The 20309-nt window shown below is 41.6% G+C and overlaps 1 protein-coding gene across 1 annotated transcript in view; it reads left to right on the top strand.

Annotated features, from left to right (window-relative positions):
* ttc3 (tetratricopeptide repeat domain 3) overlaps window positions 1–20309 on the top strand; it is a gene marked incomplete at its 5' end in the record, with an annotated part of 109045 nt that overhangs the window by 20883 nt on the left and 67853 nt on the right. The window contains 6 exons of the mRNA XM_048540578.2: window positions 989–1059; window positions 3781–3875; window positions 5183–5245; window positions 13265–13319; window positions 15269–15425; window positions 17824–17875. Of these exons, the coding sequence (XP_048396535.2) occupies window positions 989–1059; window positions 3781–3875; window positions 5183–5245; window positions 13265–13319; window positions 15269–15425; window positions 17824–17875 (493 nt within the window). The remainder of the gene's footprint in view (window positions 1–988; window positions 1060–3780; window positions 3876–5182; window positions 5246–13264; window positions 13320–15268; window positions 15426–17823; window positions 17876–20309) is intronic.

The raw sequence follows: 20309 nt of genomic DNA on the forward strand, positions 1-20309 counted from the left end.
AGGTTTCCTTGCATCTTTAACAGACCAACTCTTTCCCCAGCTAACCTTTGCACTTGATACATTTGCTTTCTGCTCTTGCTCTGACTCCAACTTGCACTTTCAATGACCCCCTGGTTTTCTGGCATTTTTCTGTTGACTTCTGCATTTATCTTCATGCACACTCTATGCCCTCAATGTTTGGCTGCTGGTTCTCATGGCTTTATGTGTTGACCTCTCACATTGTTTATTTCTAGCTGTCTCTCTTCTCTCCATTTCTAATTTTGTTTTGGATAAGTTTGCATATCTTTTGTGATATGCATCATTTTATGACTTTGCAACATAATACACGTCAGCTATATAACAGCTAGTCATTACTTTTCAGTACTACTCCAAAGCAGCTTCACTCATAAATGTATCTTCTAGCCCCAGCCCATCACATGAAGTAACTACCTGACCTCTGTTGCGCATCTGCTCCAACTAACATTCGGAACTTTTAGTATTGAGGAGCATTTCTCCTCTAGTGTTGGTCTGTGAAAGCAACCTGTGACTTACTTTGAAACCTGCCTTACTTTAAAGTTTGTGTTCCTTTACGTGTCTCCAATTTTCTATGCCCTTTCTCATCCTTTTCTTGAAAGTTTCAATTCTTGCGAGGGCATTGTCAAACTTGCCCTCATATCTTGCCTTTGTGGCCATTTAAATGTGAGCCTATGCAGCAGGTATTTCAGGTTGGAGGGACTGTAGCTGAGTGCAGACACACGTGTGTAAAATTGTTTCAGTGAGGGAAAATGAGTCATGGGTGAGAGGGCTTTTTCAGGGACGTTGCGGCAACATGTCCCTGCTATCCAATCTGCAAAATGAACCAATTCAACAGCGATTCCAAAGCAAGCTTGGGATCTTAAGGTCTGCAGATCTCAGCTATTTGTTTGAGTCACTAATTGGATTGATAGAAATCAAACTTTGCAAATTGTGAATGAATTATGTTTATTTTCAACTCTTATTTTTCTTGCAGATGCATATTTTGTTAAGACGGTCTTAGGTGGTGAAAATATTCTTAATTTAGTGCCAAAAGATGATGACCAGGTATGTAGAAAGAGAGAAAAGACTTCTGCAGGATTTTGTGCTGCTGCAAGTTGAATTAAAGAGCTTTCAGCTGAAGTATATTTAAATGTTTCTTTCCAGTATTGATGTTACCTCACTTCTCTTGACAATTGCTATGAAGCCTAATACTCATTTTCATCAAAATTCTTAACATTGGGATTGGGTCATTTCTTTCTCATTACATTGAAAAAAGACTATTGTTCAAACTGCTTAAAGTAATAAATATTTTATTCATAAACTTAAAGGGCAGGAATAGATTTTTGTCAGCCAAAATTTTTAGAGGTTTATGAACAATATTATTAAGAGATATGGGGCAGTGGTATATGTATAGAATAAGTTAGTATTAAAGTAAAATCTTGTTGAGTGATAGAACACACTGGAAGAGGAAAATGGCCTACTTCAGTTCTGAAATAATGACTTATGGAAGGTTACAAAGCGAAGTAAATCTCTTACTAAGAGATTTAGATAATTTATAGAATTTTAGCCGTCCTTTCAAGCTCTCATATAGCTATTAAGTGTTATAAAGTGTTGTTTGTCGGACAGATTATTTTATCTACTATCCCATTGAACGCTTTGAAGAAGAGCAGTGAGTAGTGGAGTTATATTGGTGTGAGAAGGCTTTCATAAGTTCCACATAAGAGATTAGTATGGGATTGGAGGTTGTGTACTGAAATGGATTGAGAGCTGGTTGGCAGACAGGAGACAAAGAATAGGAATAAACAGGCCCTTTTTCAAATAGCAGGCAGTGACAAGTAGGATACCATTGGGATCAGTGCTGTTTACAATATTTGTTAATAATTTAGATGAGAAAACCGTAAATAATATCTCCAAGATTGCAAATGAGTAAAACTGGCTGCAAAGCTATTCTGTTAGGAAAATGTATAGAAGCTTCTGTTCAGTGTAGACAATTAAGTAAGATAGCAAATGCAGTAGAATCCAAATAAATGTGAGGTTATCCACTTTGGTAGCAAAAACAGGCAGGTAGGTTATTTTTTGAACGGAAGTAGATTGAGAAAGGATGAGCTGCAACAAGACCTCAGTGTCCTTGTACAGGCAGTTCTCCAAAATGTGATTGATAAATGGTGGTTTAGATTACACAAACTGTCTGCTGTATAGGTATGGCGATTTTCTGTAGTAATTTCTCTATAGCATGATTTTATATAGTGCAAGGTCACACAAGAATACAACTATCACTTTATGTGGAGAACTGTACACCAGTCATTAAAGTAAGCATGTAGGTGCAGCAGGCAATGAAGAAGATAAATGATATGTTGATCTTCATAGCAAAAGGATTTGAGTAAAGGAGCAGGAATGTCTTGTTGCAACTGTATGCTGCATTGTAGGATGACATCAGGAGCATGGTGTGTAGTTATGGTCTCTTTATCTGAGGGTGGATGTTCTGGCTATTGAGGAAGTGCAAAGGCTTACCAGACTCATTCCTGGCGTGCCAGGATTGACGTACGGGGAGAAACTGGATTAGTTAGGACTATATTCACAGGAATCTGGAAGAATGAATGGGGATCTCGTAGAAACTTATACAATTCTAACAGGATTATACAGAGTAGATACAGAAAGGATGTTCCTGATGACCAGTCGGAACCAGGGGTCACAGTCTAAAGGGTAAATCTTCATTCAGACCGTGGTGAGCCTGTGAAGTTCTCTGCCACAGAAGACCAAAACATTGCAAACTTTCAAAAATGACCTTGGGGCTAAAGGGATCAAAGGATATGGGGAGAAAGTGGGAACAGGGAACAGAATTAGATGGTCAGCCATAATCATGTAGAATACAGGAGCAGGCCGAAATGGCTGAATGGTCCAATCCTGCTCCTGCATTCTATATTTTTATCTCCTACCCAAATATACCCCTGAACCAATGTCGCAAATACAATTATCTAGTCATTATTACATTGATTTTATGAGTGTTTTCTACATGCAGATTGTCTGCCACATTTTCTTATATTACGGCAGCAACTTCACTTAAGATCTTAAATGGTTGTAAAGTGCTTGGGAAGTTTGAAAATACTGTATAAATGTAACATTTTTATTCTTCTAAAATAGAGAACTATATTTCGACTTTGGAGTCTTGTTCAAGTAGATTAAGAAGCAGGCAAAATTCTAAGCCTGTGAAAGGAACAAAAACAAAGTTGCTGGAAAAACACAGCAGGTCTGGCAGCATCTGTGAAGGAGAAAACAGTGTTAACATTTTGGGTCTGGTGACCCTTCCTCAGAACTGCAGAGGTTGTGAACATCATTGCAAATCCCTTTTATGCAACTTGTGTTGATAATTTTCTTGAAATGCATCCTGTTTTATATGTAATCCCAGATAACATATATTGGGGTAAACTTAAAATGCCTTTTATAAGAAAAAGAAAAAAAAAATACCCTGATTATTTAATAAGCATCCATTTTCAACATTTATCAGTCTTATTTTCCTGGAAAAGTGGGCAGGAACTCATCAAAAACTTTGCTGAGATGCAATTCTAGATTTCCCATGGTTTTTACTTCTGTAGCTGCTGGTAATTCATTAAATAATGCATTTCACTTGCTACCTTCAAATAAATCAGAGGCATTAGATCAGGGGTTTATGCAAGTAAGAGTCATGCCTGTGATTTTGTAGGAATCTATGTTATATTTGTCATAAAAAGAGTCGGTGAGGAGACTGTTACATATTTTAGAATCTCAATTCTCTTTTTATCATTTCAGAAGAGTGAAGAATATAGAAAAAGAGGCAATGAAGAATTTAAAAATGAGAACTATGAAGCTGCAGTAAGCTGGTACTCCAAGGCAATTGATTTAAGGTACTCGAACGAGAATATGGAACATTGTATGTTCACCTGTACAGACTGATATTTGCATTGTAGGATGCTTTGTAGGCAGTTTTGTTCTGTGTTCTAAGTGATTGAACAAGAGCCTTTTTTGTTAATTGGCAACTGGGAAGATCTTAAGCTTTACAATTACGAAGATGTCAAGGTTCAACCACTCAGTTATAAGAACACAGAGCACAGGTTCGTCAAAATTCCGTTTGAGCTATCAATGTTTTAATTTGTTGCAGTGGCTGATGCAGTCCATCATGCAGAGCATTGATTACCATTGGACCTCCACTTTCATATTTTTTTCTAAATTGCTAAAGCTAATCGGCATGCACTGCCTAAGATAGTAAAGTAGTCCACCTCCAAATGCAGCAAGATTGAGACCATATCCAACCTTGGGCTGATAACAGACAAATATTACTTGTGCTACAGAAGCGCCAGGGAATAATCATCTCCAACAAGAGGGAATTTAACTGTTGTCCCTTGACATTCAATGGCACTATCATTATTAAATCCCCCACTGCCAACATCCTGAGGGTTACCATCAACCAGATACTGAACTGGGCTTTTTGTACAAGTACTGTGGCCACAAGAACAGGTCAGAGGGTAGGAATTCTACAGAAAGCAAATCATTTCTTGTCTCCCTAGTGCCAGTTCACCCTTTACAAGGGTGAATCAGGAGTGTGATACAATGCTGTCCTCTTCACTGGATGAATGCAGCTCTAATAACACTCCAGAATCTCCAAACCATGACAAATTAGTCATCCTTCACCTTCAACATTCATTTCCTTCACCACTGATGCACAGTAGCTGTCGTCTGTGCTATCTACAAGATGTACTGCAGTAACTCAACAAAGCTCCTCCATCAGCGCCATCCAAATCTGTGACACCGACCGGTTAGACAGACATGGGCAGAAGATGCATGGATTCCCAACCACCTGTAAGTTTCCATCCAAGCTACGGATCGTACTATCTCAGAAATATTTTGTCATCCCATCAATATTCTGGAACTCCCTCACTAGCTGTACATTAATTTTACTAAATATACACCTCAAAGACTGCAGCAGTTTAAGAGGGCATCTTGCTACTTACTTCTTGAGGGCAATTGGGGATGGGCAGTAAACACTCATTTGTGATGCCCACATCTCATGAATGAATCAAAAACTGCTTTCAGCAGGGTGTCACATAATTTCTTGTCTCATGGGAGTTGAGTGCTTCCAAGGTATCAAAAGATAAATTTGCAGCCCATGGTGAGTTGACAATTATTGATTACACTAATTTTTAATCTCTTTCAGACCTGACAATCATATTCTGTATGGAAACCGAGCTCTCTGCTTTTCACGAATTGAAAATTACGGGTAAGTTTTCAAAGTTATTGTATACTTACAACTAGCTAAGTATTCTGGTGCTAAAAGATGTGTGCTTTGTTGAAACACAATCATTCAGAAATGTTATTTAACCTCTATTTCTTTTTGTTGGGCTCAGGAAACAAAATCTCACTTTACAGCTTCACTAAAAGTTCAAAAGACACATTGAAAAGAAGTGAAGATAAAATTGTAGGAATTCTGGCACTTAATGGAATTTTATATTCATTCATAGGATGTCAGCACTGCTGGCTATGCCAGCATTTATGGCTTAAAACCTATGTACTAGGGTGGGAATTTAAGAGTCACCCCCATTGCTACAGTTCACAGGTTGCTTATAGGCCAGACCAGGCAAATTTCTTCCCCTAAAGAGTATTAGTGAGCCAGGTATTGAATCACATTTCATCATCTGCTGTTGTGGAGTATGAACCCATGTCCCTGAAATATTCTGAGATAGCAAGAACTGCAGATGTCGGAGTCAGGGGCAACACAGTGTGGAGCTGGAGGCACACAGCAGGTCAGACTGCATCAGAGGAACAGCAAAGTAGATCCGGTGGGGACCCGAAATGTCACCTTATCGAGAATATGTGACTGTGTATTTTGATTATTAGCCTGGTGACATTACCATTGAACCATCCCTCCCTAGTGGGGAGTGTTGTTCTACTTTGTCTTAAAGACAGGTGTGCATTTATATAACATCTTGCACAGTCCCTGGAAGTCCACAAATGCATTGCAGCTTACAAAATAGTTTTGAAATATAGTCATTGAGTCATAGAGATGGAAACAGACCCTTTGGTCCAATTCACCCATGCCAACCAGGTATTCTAAATTAATCTAGTCCCATATGTGTGCCCTTGGTCCATATCTTGCAAAACCTTTCCCATTCATGTACCTGTTGTAATGTCTTTTAAATGTTGTAATTGTACCAGCCTCCACAACTCCCTCAGACAGCTTATTCCATACACACACCACCTTCTGCAGGAAAAAGTTGCCCCTTAGGCCCTTTTAAATCTTAACCCACTCACTTTAAATCAATGTTCTCTAGTTTTGGACTCCCTTACTCTGGGGAGAAGACCTTCATTATTCAGCCTATGCCTGCCCCTCTAGATTTTATGATTTTATAAAACCCCTCAGCTTCCTATGCTCAAAGGGAAAAATGCTGCAGCCTCTCCTTTTTAACTCAAGCCCTTCAGCCTTGGTAACATCCTTGTAAATCTTTTCTATGCCTATTTTAATAACATCCTTCTTATAGTAGGGAGACCAGAATTGGTCTCCAAATGAGGGCTTACCAAGGGCTTGTACAGGCGCAACATGACGTCCCAACTCCTGTGCTCGGTGCTTTTTTCGATGAAGCCAAGTGTGCCAAATGGCCTAATGGTATTATCGCTGGACTGTTTATCCAGAGAACCAGATAACCCTCTAGGAGCCCATGTTCAAATTCTGCCACGGCAGATGGTGGAACTTGAATTCAATAAAATATCTGGAATTAAGGATCTAAAGATGACCATGAATCTATTGTCGATTGGTGGGAAAAATCCATCTGGTTCACTAATGTCCTTTAGGGAAGGAAACTGCCATCCTTACCTGGTCTTACTCCAGACCCACAGCAATGTGGTTGACTCTCAACTGCCCTCTGGGCAATTAGGGATGGGGAATAAATGCTGAATAAAGAAAAAGAAATGCTGCCATAACCACCTTGTCAACCTGTAATGCCACTTACAAGGAGCTATGTACTGTTATCGGTTCAACAGCACTTCCAAGGGCCCTGCCATTAACTGCACAAGACCTGCCCTGGTTTGTCTTATCAAAATGCAACACCTCACATTTATCTAATTAAACTCCATCTACCACTCCTCAGCCCACTGGTCCAGTTCATCAACGTCCTGTTGTCCTTTTAGATAACCTTCACTGTCCATTATACCATCAATTTTGGTGTCATCCACAAACTTGCTAGCCATGCCTTCTGTATTCTCACCCAAATTGTTTATATGAATGACGAACAACAGTGGACCCAGTACCGGCATACCACGGGTCACAAGCCTCCAGTCTGAGCAGCAACCCTCCACTACCATCCTCTGTCTCCTACCTTCGAGCCAATTTTGTATCCTGTTCGGAACTTTCCCTGGATCCCATCTGACCTAACCTTACTAACCAGTATACCATGTGGAACCTTGTCGAAAGCCTTGCCAGAATCCATGGAGGCAATGTCTACCGCTCTACCTTCATCCATTTTCTTGGTCACCTCGGCAAAAAAACTCAAGTTTGTAAAACACGATTTCCTCCGCACAAAGCCACGCTGACTCATTATTGTCATGTCAGAAACACAGGAGTAGAATATCATTTTGAAAATCCAGCTCTGAGCTTTCTTTAACTTAAAGGAATTTTACAAATTTCTTGGAAAGTTCTTTCATTTCATGTTCTGGAATCTTACTGGTTGGAAGCAGACTTGATGAAGCCTATTCACCTGATGGGTTAGTGAGTTTATTCAGCAGCTAATTTATAGATCATAGAATCCCTATAGTGTGGAAACAGGCCCTTCAACCTAACAAGTCCACACTGACCCTCAGAGCATCCCACCCAGACCCATACCCCTAATCTACACATCCCTGGACTTTATGGGCAATTTAACATGACCAGTCCACCTAGCATGCACATCTTTGGACTGTGGGAGGAAACCAGAGCACCCGGAGGAAACCCACGCAGACACTGGGAAGGATGTGCAAACTCCACACAGACAGTTGCCTGAGGGTGGAATTGAACCCGGGTTCCTGGTGCTGTGAGGCAAACCGGTACTAACCACTGAGCTACCATGTATATCAATCAGAAATCTCCAAATTCCACGCCCAGTTCAAGCCTTCAGTTGATTTGAACTGAAGCAGTTGTAGGGATACACTTGCATTTCAACACTTTTGGGTTATGGAAGAGCTGCCTATTTCAGATGGGTTATCCAGCAATCCTTGTTGAAAGTAGGTTGGAAGTTTCATTGAATGTTGCAACACAGAATCAAGCCAGCCAGTGCTTTGCTGTCACTAGGCCAGGCAGCATCGGAGGAGCAGGAAAGCTGATGTTTCGGGTCGGGACCCTTCTTCAGAAATGGGGGAGGGTGAAGGGAGCTCTGAAATAGAGAGAGGAAGGGTGGCGCTGGGGAAGGTAGGTGGGATGGTGATAAATGAGTGCAGGTAGGCAGTAGTGGGGATTGGTCAGTGCAGTGGGAGGAGCGGATAGGTGAGTGAGAAGGCGGACAGGCCAACAAGGCGGGGATGAGAGGGAGGATTGGTCATAGGATGAGGCCTGAAGTGGAGAGATTTTGAACCTGGTAAAGTCCACATTGAGACCATTGGGTTGTAGGCTTCCAAGGCGGAATATGAATGCTGCTCCTTCAGTTTCCAGATGGCATCAGTGTTACATCTCATGTATCATGAGGACAGGGGGTTTCTGACTTTGTTTTTGTTGTGGAGGCAGGGTGTGAGGGAAACATAAGAGATGCAGGCGAGAGCATTTTTCACCACTGAAGGGAGGAAGTTGCAGCCCTTGAAATACGAGGACATCTGGGATGTTCAGGAGTGGAATGCCTCATTCTGGGAGCAGATGAGATGGAGGAATTGGGAAAGGGGGATCACATTCTTGCAGGAAGGTGGGTGAGAGGATTTGTAGTCTTCGGTGATCAAAAATGCTCTCGACTGTATCTCTTGTGTTTCCCGCACCTCTGCCCTCACACCCCCTCGTCACACAACACCCCACTAACCTTGGATTCAACATATCATTCTCCGCCACTTCCGCCACCTGCAATCTGACCTTACAACCAAGGGTATATTTCCTCACCACCCCCCCCATCTGCCTTTCATAGGGACCACTCTCTCCATGACTCCCTCATCCGCTCCACACTCCCACTCCCCACCACCCCTGCTACTGCAGGAAGTGCTACACATGTCCCTACATCTCTTCCATCACCTCCATCCAAGGATGCAAAAAACCTTCAGCATCAGACAGATTTTCACCTACGCATCCACTAATGTGGTACATTGTATCCGCTGCTCCTGATGTGACTTCCTATGCATCGGTGAGACCAAGCGGAGGCTTGGAGGCCGCTTTGTAGAGTACCTGCACTCAGTTCATTGACAAATGACAACACCTTCCAGTAGCAAACCATTTCAACTCCCCCGCCCACTCCCTGGGTGACATGTCCATCTTGGGCCTCCTCCAGTATCACAACAACGTCACCCAGAAACTGGAAGAGCAGCACCTCATATTCCGTCTTGGGAGCCTACAACCCAAAGGTCTCAATGTGGACTTTACTAGTTTCAAATCTCCCCACCACAGGCCTCATCCCATGGCCAACCCTCCTCTCATCCTCGCCTTGACCTGCCTGTCTTCCCTCCCGCCCATCCGCTCCTCCCAACTCACTGACCAATCCTCAGCACTGCCTACCTGCACTCACCTACCACCATCCCACCTAACTTCCCCAGCCCCTCTCCCCAACCTATCCATCTTCTCTCCTACCTATTTCCCTCTCATCCCCATCTCCTTGACCTGCCCGTCTTCTCTTCTATCTACCCGCTCCTCCCACCACTGCCTACCTGCACTCACCTATCACCATCCCACCTACCTTCCCCAGCCCCACTCCTCCTCTCTATATTTATTTCAGGGCTCCCTTCCTACTCACCCATTTCTGAGGAAGTGCCCCGACCTGAAACATCAGCTTTCCTGCTCCTGTGTTGCTGCATGGCCTGCTGTTTTTCTCCAGCGCTATACTGTGTTACCTCTGACTCCAGCTTCGGCAATCCTTACTATCACTTTGCTGTCACTGGTGTTTTTCCCCTGTGCTAATTGTACACTCCCTTACAGTTTAAATTCCATTTGAATACTATGCTCTCTCTAACTTGTTTTTAAAAGCTTTCCTCAGTTTTTTGAAGGTGAGTTGCTGAAATGTATTTTTTGTAGTTTAAGCTTGAAAACATTGCTGTTTTTCAGCAGAGTGCAAATAAGTACAACAAACTGAACTCCATAGTTGTTCTATTCAGGAAGCCAGTTATTTTCATGAACTTTTTAAACTCAGAGAAATGCCTGAAGACACTCTTGAACACTCCTTTGGGAACTTGCCTGGTTTTTTGTTCATTCATTTAGTAATCTCAGTCATGCTTCATTATAAATTGCAAAGAATTAATTTGGAGTTCAATAATATTTTTACAGTTTAAAGCCATAGTTGAGTAAGACTTCAGAGAAGGGCTCCTATGCAAACCATCACTTCTTGTAATAAGGGATGTGCACATATTTAGTGCAATGTGAGCCTTAACTTGTTTGAAAATATTAGAAGCTGTGTGTTGTTAGAGTTGCCCTAGAGCAAGGAGCTGTCAGATTGTTTTGAATTAGTCACGATTGCATTTTAAAACCTGTTCTTCTCACCAGATTGCTTAACATGCAATAGTTGAGTAATTAAATATGGGCAAGTAGCACATTTCTATTGGATCAAACCCGTTGCATATTTACTTTTTTTTCTACCCCTCTTCCTCTCCTGAATGTGTTGACTTTTTGCTAAGAACGGTTCTAACAACAGCCTGCTAGTATCCAATGTCTTTAACTTAAATTACATTTGTTGCTGCGTTAAATTAGCTATTACCAAGAAAAGTCAATCTGGTGAGAAGAACAGGTTTTAAAATGCAATCGTGACTAATTCAAAACAATCTGACAGCTCCTTGCTCTAGGGCAACTCTAACAACACACAGCTTCTAATATTTTCAAACAAGTTAAGGCTCACATTGCACTAAATATGTGCACATCCCTTATAGAAAAGTTCTTTAAGGACCGCAACTTTCCCCCCACGGTGATCGAGAACGCCCTTGACCACGTCTCCCGCATTTCCCGCGACACATCCCTCACACCCCGCCCCCGCCACAACCGCCCCAAGAGGATCCCCCTCGTTCTCACACACCACCCTACCAACCTCCGGATACAACGCATTATCCTCCGACACTTCCGCCATTTACAATCCGACCCCACCACCCAAGACATTTTTCCATCCCCTCCCCTGTCTGCTTTCCGGAGAGACCACTCTCTCCGTGACTCCCTTGTTCGCTCCACACTGCCCGCCAACCCCACCACACCCGGCACCTTCCCCTGCAACCGCAGGAAATGCTACACTTGTCCCCACACCTCCTCCCTCACCCCCATCCCAGGCCCCAAGATGACATTCCACATCAAGCAGAGGTTCACCTGCACATCTGCCAATGTGGTATACTGCATCCACTGTACCCGGTGCGGCTTCCTCTACATTGGGGAAACCAAGCGGAGGCTTGGGGACCGCTTTGCAGAACACCTCCGCTCAGTTCGCAAAAAACAACTGCACCTCCCAGTCGCAAACCATTTCCACTCCCCCTCCCATTCTTTTGATGACATGTCCATCATGGGCCTCCTGCACTGCCACAATGATGCCACCCGAAGGTTGCAGGAACAGCAACTCATATTCCGCCTGGGAACCCTGCAGCCATATGGTATCAATGTGGACTTCACCAGTTTCAAAATCTCCCCTTCCCCTACTGCATCCCTCAACCAGCCCAGTTCGTCCCCTCCCCCCACTGCACCACACAACCAGCCCAGCTCTTCCCCCCCCACCCACTGCATCCCAAAACCAGTCCAACCTGTCTCTGCCTCCCTAACCGATTCTTCCTCTCACCCATCCCTTCCTCCCACCCCAAGCCGCACCCCCCGCTACCTACTAACCTCATCCCACCTCCTTGACCTGTCCGTCTTCCCTGGACTGACCTATCCCCTCCCTACCTCCCCACCTACACTCTCTCCACCTATCTTCTTTACTCTCCATCTTCGGTCCGCCTCCCCCTCTCTCCCTATTTATTCCAGTTCCCTCCCCCCATCCCCCTCTCTGATGAAGGGTCTAGGCCCGAAACGTCAGCTTTTGTGCTCCTGAGATGCTGCTTGGCCTGCTGTGTTCATCCAGCCTCACATTTTATTATCTTGGAATCTCCAGCATCTGCAGTTCCCATTATCTCTGATTACCAAGAAAATTTGCTTTCAGTTGTCAATTTTTTTTAGTTGTGGAAAGAGTTAGAATCATAGAGCTGTACAGCGCAGAAACAGACTCTTCAGTCCAACTTGTCCATGCTGACCAGATATCCTAAATAAATCTAAGCCCATTTGCCAGCATTTGGCTCATATACTTCTAAACTCTTCGTATTCACATACCCATCCAGATGCCTTTCAAATGTTCTTATTGTACCAGTCTCGCCCACTTCCTCTGGCAGCTCATTCCATGCATGCACTGCCTTCTGTGGTGCCCCTTGGGTCCCTTTTAAATTTTGCCCCCTCACCTTAAACCTGTGCCCTCTAATGTTGTACACCCCCACGCCAGAGGAAAAACCTTGTCTGTTTACACTATTCATGCCCCTCTTGATTTTATAACCCTCTACACAGTCACCTCTTAGCCTCCGATGCTCTAGGGAAAATTGTCCCAGTCTATTCAGCCTCTCCCTGTAGCTCAAACACTCCAACCCTGGCAACATGATTGTACTTCTTTTCTGAACCCTTTCAAGTTTCACAACATCTTTCCTATGGCAGGGTGACCAGATTTGCATGCAGTATTCCACAGTGGCCTAATTAATGTCCTGTACACCCGCAACATAGCCTCCCAACTTCTATACCCAATACACTGACCAATTAAGGCAATAATACCAAATAAGATAACACAATATGGAGCTGGAAGAACACAGCATGCCAGGCAGCATCAGAGGAACTGGAAAGTTGTCATTTCGGGTTGGGACCCTTCTTCAGAAATGGACCCTGTTGTCCAGGTGTTGCTGCACGCAGGCACAGACTGTTTCATATGTCTTTATACATAGCCATCTCCCAACCCGAAATGTCAACTTTCCTGCTCTGATGCTGCTTGGTCTGCTGTGTTCTTCCAGCTACATAATGTGTTACCTGTGATTCCAGCATCTGCAATTCTTTGTATCTAAGAATGGCAAATGAGTTGTTTGATTATATTCTTACTTTTCTTTACAGGAAAGCACTTGGTGATGGAAAACGAGCCATTGTATTGAAACCTAATTGGCCCAAGGTTACTTGATTTTCCTGTTATATTTCTCTCACTGCTGCTCATCCACTGTGTTTGTAATGTGTTTATCATTATAGCCCAGATAATGTTGTTTTCAAATTTCGTAAAGATAACACGTTGAGGGCAAACTTCTATTGAAACTAAATAAGTTAAATTATTCCTGGAAACAACTAGTAATCCATATGAAAAATGCAAATTGTGATGACGTTTGCATTCAGACCTTATTTGATAAGAGTGGTCTAACAATACATATTTTAAGAGGTCTAGTTTGAAGGATGTGCTATAACTTGCTCCTGCATTAGTTGCTAATGATTTATGGCTTGTAGGATGATTTTACTGTATCCTGTGCCTATATCATGATGATCAAAGCAAACTTGATATTGCTAATGTTTGAAATTCTTTTCAGCTTTAGAAGTTGAATTTATTTTAGTTAGTGCTTGTGGTACAAGGCCAAGCTTGACGATTTAGCTTATGAAATTTGAAACTGACAGAGCTCACATGACCTTGCCACTCCTGACTAATGTGATGCTCTCATATTCATTCATTGCCTCCTTCCAATTGATAATTTCATTTTATTTTCTGGATGTGATGTTTGTTCCAGAAAATGTAACAATTCTTATAACAATTTCTGCTGATATTCTCGGTGAGCATGGAAAATCTCACCGTTCGTTCCTTTTGATCGGCTGAGAGAAGTCACATCTACTTCAGTTTACTTAACCCAGCACTGATACAATGGAAAAATTGAACAAAATTTTGTTCTTAGCCATGAATGGGATAGAGGCATAGTCAGCAACACCAGCAAGTAATGCCCATCCCCGATTGTCTTTGAGTAGGCAAGTGAGCTGTTTTCTTGAATTGTTGCAGGGTCCAAAACTAGACGACAGAGGGTTAAGGTGAGAGGATACAGATTTAAAAAGGACCTGAGGGATAACGTTTTCACATGGAGGGTGGTGCATGTGTGGGGCGAGCTGCCAGGAGAAGTGGTGAGGTGGGTACAAATTACAACATTTAAAAGTTAGAGGGATTATGGACCAAATTCTAACAAATGGGACTAGTTCAGAATGGGAGGTCTGGAGTGGATGGGTTGGACTGGAATGCCTGTTTCCATGCTGTGTAACTGTATCTGGTATACTCAAATTGGGTATTCCAGAATTTTTGCCGTTTTGGTAAAGCAGCAGCAATGTACTTCCAAAGTCAGGATGGTGATGTTGTGGAATGGAATATGCGGGTAACAATATTTTCATCAGCCTGCTGCTCTTGTTCTTTTAGACAGTAGAGGCCATAGCTGCGGAAGGTCCTGTCAAAGTAGCTTTGGCAAGTTGCTGCCAAATTCATCTTGTTGATGAATTACATTGCAGCCATTGTATGCCAGCTGATGAATGGAATGAATATTTAAAATAATGGATGGGGTACAATCAAATGGATTACTATTTTCAGATGACATCAAGCTCTGGAAGGGGGAGGTGGAGGAGGAGCAGCAGCAGCAGTGGTGGTGACTTATTCGCCACAGAATACCCAACATCTGATGTTTTCTGAAGTTTTTATGCTGTTCACTTTCTGGTTATTGGCAGCTCCAAGATGTTAAACATGACGGTGGGGATTCAGTGTAATGTAATTCTGTTGAATGTCCAGGGGGAATGTTTAGATTCTCTTTTGTTGAAGATGTTCATACCTGGCACTTGAATGATGCAGATGCCTTTGGCCCTTTGTCACCTGTTGCCCAGGTGTTGCTGCACGCAGGCATGGACTGGTTCATATGTTTGTATACAAAATGATATGGAAAAGCATGTCACAGTTTTTTTTTTCGTTTGAGAAAACGGCAACTTGCTGTGTTCATGTGTTTGAAAGTGTAATGAATGTTGTACACCTGTTTTTTCCCCCCCCCCAGATATACCTTGTGAAAGCATTCTAGCTTCAAATTCTTACTTTGATTCTTAATTTTAATTTGCCAGGGTCATTATCGCCTGTGTGATGCCTTGTTTTCGATGGGAGAGCACAAACGAGCCATCGATGCTAATGCTAAAGCTCAGGAATTATGCAAAGATGTTTCAGATGGAATTCGGGATTTGATTCAGCAGAAAGAAAAGTTCCTTAAAAAACGAGATGAAAGTAAAAGTACTTCTTTTTACATATGTACCTTTTAGATTTGGGCCGTACAATATTTGATAAAGATTGTCGCTGAAATTAAATGTTCACATTACTGGACAGTGCACAGTGATTGTGTTGTAGTCACTGTTAGCCATTCCAGTGATAGTCCAAGTTTTTGGAAATTAATCAAGAAATGTTTGTATTTGAAGTATTTAATTCAAAGGAAAATTGTAGATGAAACTTAATTTTCATGGTATTGGATGCAAAAATCTGAATGGTCCATTTATTATTTTGAAGTTCCATGATCCTGACTGATGCAGCTGTGAAGTGTAGATCATGGTTTTTTTTTAGTTTTTAGCTGTTTTTAACCTTATGTCATGCTTGGATTCTACAAATTTTTAACCTGTTTTGAGTGTCTCTATTCTTGACAAGTGCTAACTGCAGTGCTGTTACTATTACTTCTCATGTCACATTCTGAATCAGGGTTAAGGGGAGAAGGTAGTAGAATGGTGTCAAGAAACACATCAGCCGTGATCAAATGATGGAGCAGATGTGATGGGCTGAATGGCCTAATTCTGCTCCTTATGATTTTACTGAATCACTCATACTTTTGGGCTGTTTCATATTTTACCAATGCAGAATAGTATTTTAGGAACTTTTCATACAGAAATGTGCATTGATTGTAATGTGTTTTAAATTTCCTATTTCAGTTGCCGTAGCTGTTCCTCTGTCTGACTCCTATCTTAGTTATAGAATTTAAACTGAAGCATTTTGGAACATAAGAACATTACAGCACAGTACAGACCCTACGGCCCTCAATGTTGTGCCAACCTGTCATACCGATCTGAAGCCCATCTAACCTACACTATTCCATGTATGTCCGTATGCTTGTCCAATGATGACTTAAATGTACTTAAAGTTGGCGAATCTACTACTGTTGCAGGCAAAGCATTCCATTCCCTTACTACTCTCTGAATAAAGAAACTACCTCTGACATCTGGTCTATATCTTTCACGCCTCAATTTAAAGCTATGCCCCCTCGTGCTCGCCGTCACCATCCTAGGAAAAAAGGCTCTCCCTATCCACCCTATCTAACCCTCTGATTATTTTATATGTCTCAATTAAGTCACCTCTCAACCACCTTCTCTCTAACGAAAACAGCCTCAAGTCCCTCAGCCTTTCCTCGTAAGACCTTCCCTCCATACCAGGCAACATCCTAGTAAATCTCCTCTGCACCCTTTCCAAAGCTTCCACATCCTTCTTATAATGCGGTGACCAGAACTGTATGCAATACTCCAAGTGCGGCCGCACCAGAGTTTTGTACAGCTGCAGCATAACCTCTTGGTTCTGGAACTCGATCCCTCTATTAATAAAAGCTAAAACACTTATATGCCTTCTTAACAGCCCTGTCAACCTGTGTGGCAACTTTCAAGGATCTGTGTACATGGACACCGAGATCTCTCGTCATCTACACTACCAAGAATCTTACCATTAGCCCAGTACTTTGCCTTCCGGTTCCTAAATTATGTACCATTTCAGTCTAAACTTAGTCATTGTAATTGTATTATTTTCAGAGTTCTGAAATATTGATCCATAGACAACGTTCTGAAGAAGGCATATAGGATCATATAATGCAAAAAGAGGCCATTCAGCCCATCGAGTCTACACCAATCCTCTGAAGAGCATCCTAGCCAGACCCAACCCCTGTCTCCATAACTCTGTATTGACCATGGCTAGTCCGCCTAGCCTGCATATCCCTAGACACTACGGGACAATTTAGCATGGCTAATCCACCAAACTGGCGCACCTTTGAACTGTGGGAGGAAACTGGAGGACCCGGTGGAAACCCTTGCAAACATAGAGAGGGCGTGCAAATTCCACACAATCAAGGCTGGAATTGAACCCAGATCCCTGGCATTATGAAGCAGCAGTGCTAACCACTGAGCCATCGTGTTGCGCTAAGGGATACTTGCCTTCATTAGTTGACACTTGAAATGTAGGAGCGAGTATGTCTTATCACAAGGTTGTGAAACATTTGTTAGGCCATAGATGAAATATGTGCAGTTCTAGTCACCTCACTATCAGAAGGACATGATTGTGCCAAAGAGGGTGCGGAGGAGATTCACCAGGATATTGCCTGGGATGAAAAGTTTTAGATATGAGGAGAGACTGGATAGGCTGGGCTTACTTTCCTAGGAGCAGAAACTGAGGGGAGAGTGAGTTATACAAAATTATGAGAGACATAGACAGTAAATCATTACGATATTCCCCGTGGCAAACATGACCAGTGGACATAAGTTTAAAAGTAAGTGGTTCAGATCAGTCAGGAATGATGAGACTGATTGATTAAGTCTGCATGATGTATCTTTATTGTGTACCTTTTTTGCACACAACAGTTTTTAAATTTGCTTTTCTTTAGATCCTGGAAGATCAAAGACTGATGGATTAAAGGAAGAAGTAAACGCCAAAAGGTAAGTCTGCTCATATGGTACAGAATAAGGTGCCTCCTTATTTTCAGCTGATGTAAAACTCTTCAAAACTCTTGGCACTCAGTTTGGTTATATGGTTGGCATAAAATTTCACTACAAGCTGAGTTTAAAGTTATATTCAGTGGAAAGAAAGCTGCTGCTGGTGGGAGTTGCACTATTAGTTAATTGGATGGCTAGTTAGAATTGGTAGTTTTTTTCTCAAATAAAAGCAAAATACTTCAGATGCTGTAAATTGGAAAGATAAACCAAAAGTACAGCAGAAATTCAACAGGTCTGGGTGGTCTGTATAGAGAGGAAACTAGAATTAAGATTTGTCTCCTTTTGAATTATTTTCCTCAGTGGGCAGTGAAGGGAGTCATTGAATATTTTTAAGACTGTGTTAGAAACATCCTTGATAGAGAAAGGAGCCAGGGTATATGAGGTAGACCTGAAAGTAGAGTTGAGGCCAAAATCTGATCAGCAGTGATCTTATTAAATGACAGAGCAGGCCTGGAGTGGGCAAATGACCTATACCTCTTCCTAATTTGTATATTCAATGCATGGTGTAGGTAAACATTCAGTCCTATTTGGAATAGATTCCCAGATTTTTGTCTTAGTGTTATAATAGTTCCAGTTTGGTGTAGTTTGGAGTGGAACTTGTGGATGGTGGCACCCCTGTGGATCTCCTACTGTTTTTCATCAAGGTAATAGAGTTTTTAGGTTTAGAAGGACCTATCACAACGTGTTTGTTGAATTGCTGCAATGTATCTTGTTTTTAGCATATACACACCTGCCACTGAGCACAAGTGGCGGAGTACTCAAGCATTTATGTAATGAATGGGATGCTGCTGACCAAGTGGATTGATTTTTCTTGGATGGTGTCAAACTTCTTGAGTGTTTTGGAAATGCATTCACCCTGGCAAGGCAAGAGTGTTCATTTGCTGACCTGAATTGTGGCGTTAAGGTAGTGTACATGTTTTAGGAATTCGGGGGACAAGTTACTCACCCCAAAATTTGTAGCATGTAACCTGTTATTGTATCATGATTTAAGTTGTGAGATTTGCATATGAATATCATTCATTTTAGAGTTTGGATTTTGAACTCTTGGTTTGTGTGGATTAGCGTTTTGTCCGCAAGGGGATTTAAAGGTTAACTTGTATTCCTAAGAGAGTCAGTCAGTCCCTGGAGTGATGATGGGAATTTGTTTGTATTGTGTGATGAGACTGACAACATATTTAAATATATATATATGCATTTTAATATTGTTCACTGCAAGTTTGGATTCTTGGAATTCAAAATTAAACATATGTTTTTGTGTGTTAGGTGTTGTTAATCACCTTTGGAAAACAAACTACAATACCCATAATTCTAAGTGAGATTATGTTACCTAGAGTGCGTAGGGAACTACTGAGAGGGATAATAGGAAGAATTTTTAAGACTGTGACTTGAATTTTTTTACTCTGTGGGGAACCATTCAAGAGAGAAGCATGCATCAAGCTTATAAGTGTTGTGAAGTCTTGGTGGAGTAACATGCGCTGAGCATCCTTCCCAAGAAAAAAAATTTAAAGGAAGTACTTTGTATTAGAGTAAGATGTTATTATTAATCCCAGACACAGAGTTAGGATACAGTTGGTGGAAGAGAGGTGAAGTTAAGTTTTTTGAATCTCTGTTAGGGATAGTATGGCATTGGAAAGAAATCTCAGGAGCATAATAATTAATGAGTTACCAACAGTCCCAGCAGATGAGTTCAAATTTTATCTACTTAAAGCCCGTCACGGCATATAAAAAAGAGCTTCTCCCTTTCTCCATTGGAAAAGAGCTAGACTGAGTCTTTCTAGAGGCTTGCAAGAGGTGTTTTTATAATTGCAGCATTTTGTAAGCTGTGCTAGGATGTACTAATTTTGATACAAAACTGTTTTTCTATTCAATCTAAAAAGAATGGTTGAGTTGTTTCAACATTTTTTTAAAAATCTTCAAATCTGCGTCGTAAGGGAAGAGATTTTTTCTTTATCTATGTTCCTAGTGTTAAACATTTGTTGTATTTTTGTTAAAACATAGACTGTAACACTGCATGGTTATTAAAATCTTTAGTTTTAATTACCATCTATTTAGCTAGGTTCCTGTTAGGGATCTGACTGATGTAGTACTAATATTAATTGGGCATTTCCCATAACAATTTGGGCCACAATGTCAACATAATATATTATTTTATGATTGGACAGCATGGAAATTGAAAAGTATTAGCTTGCTTTCAGTTTGCAAGAATGAGGAAATGTTTTTGCTTAAATTGAGAGTTTGGAATGCTTTTAGTTTCATTTCACAGAAGACTTATTCGAAGGTAGGTGTAAGAAACAGTTTCTCCTGAAGAAACTTTACCTCAGTTAGGAAATAAGGTTACCTTAGCGTAAGAGATTTAGTTGAAAGTACCAGAAGTATT

This window comes from Stegostoma tigrinum, chromosome 12 (genome assembly GCF_030684315.1).
Source record: "Stegostoma tigrinum isolate sSteTig4 chromosome 12, sSteTig4.hap1, whole genome shotgun sequence".
Classification (NCBI taxonomy): domain Eukaryota; kingdom Metazoa; phylum Chordata; class Chondrichthyes; order Orectolobiformes; family Stegostomatidae; genus Stegostoma; species Stegostoma tigrinum.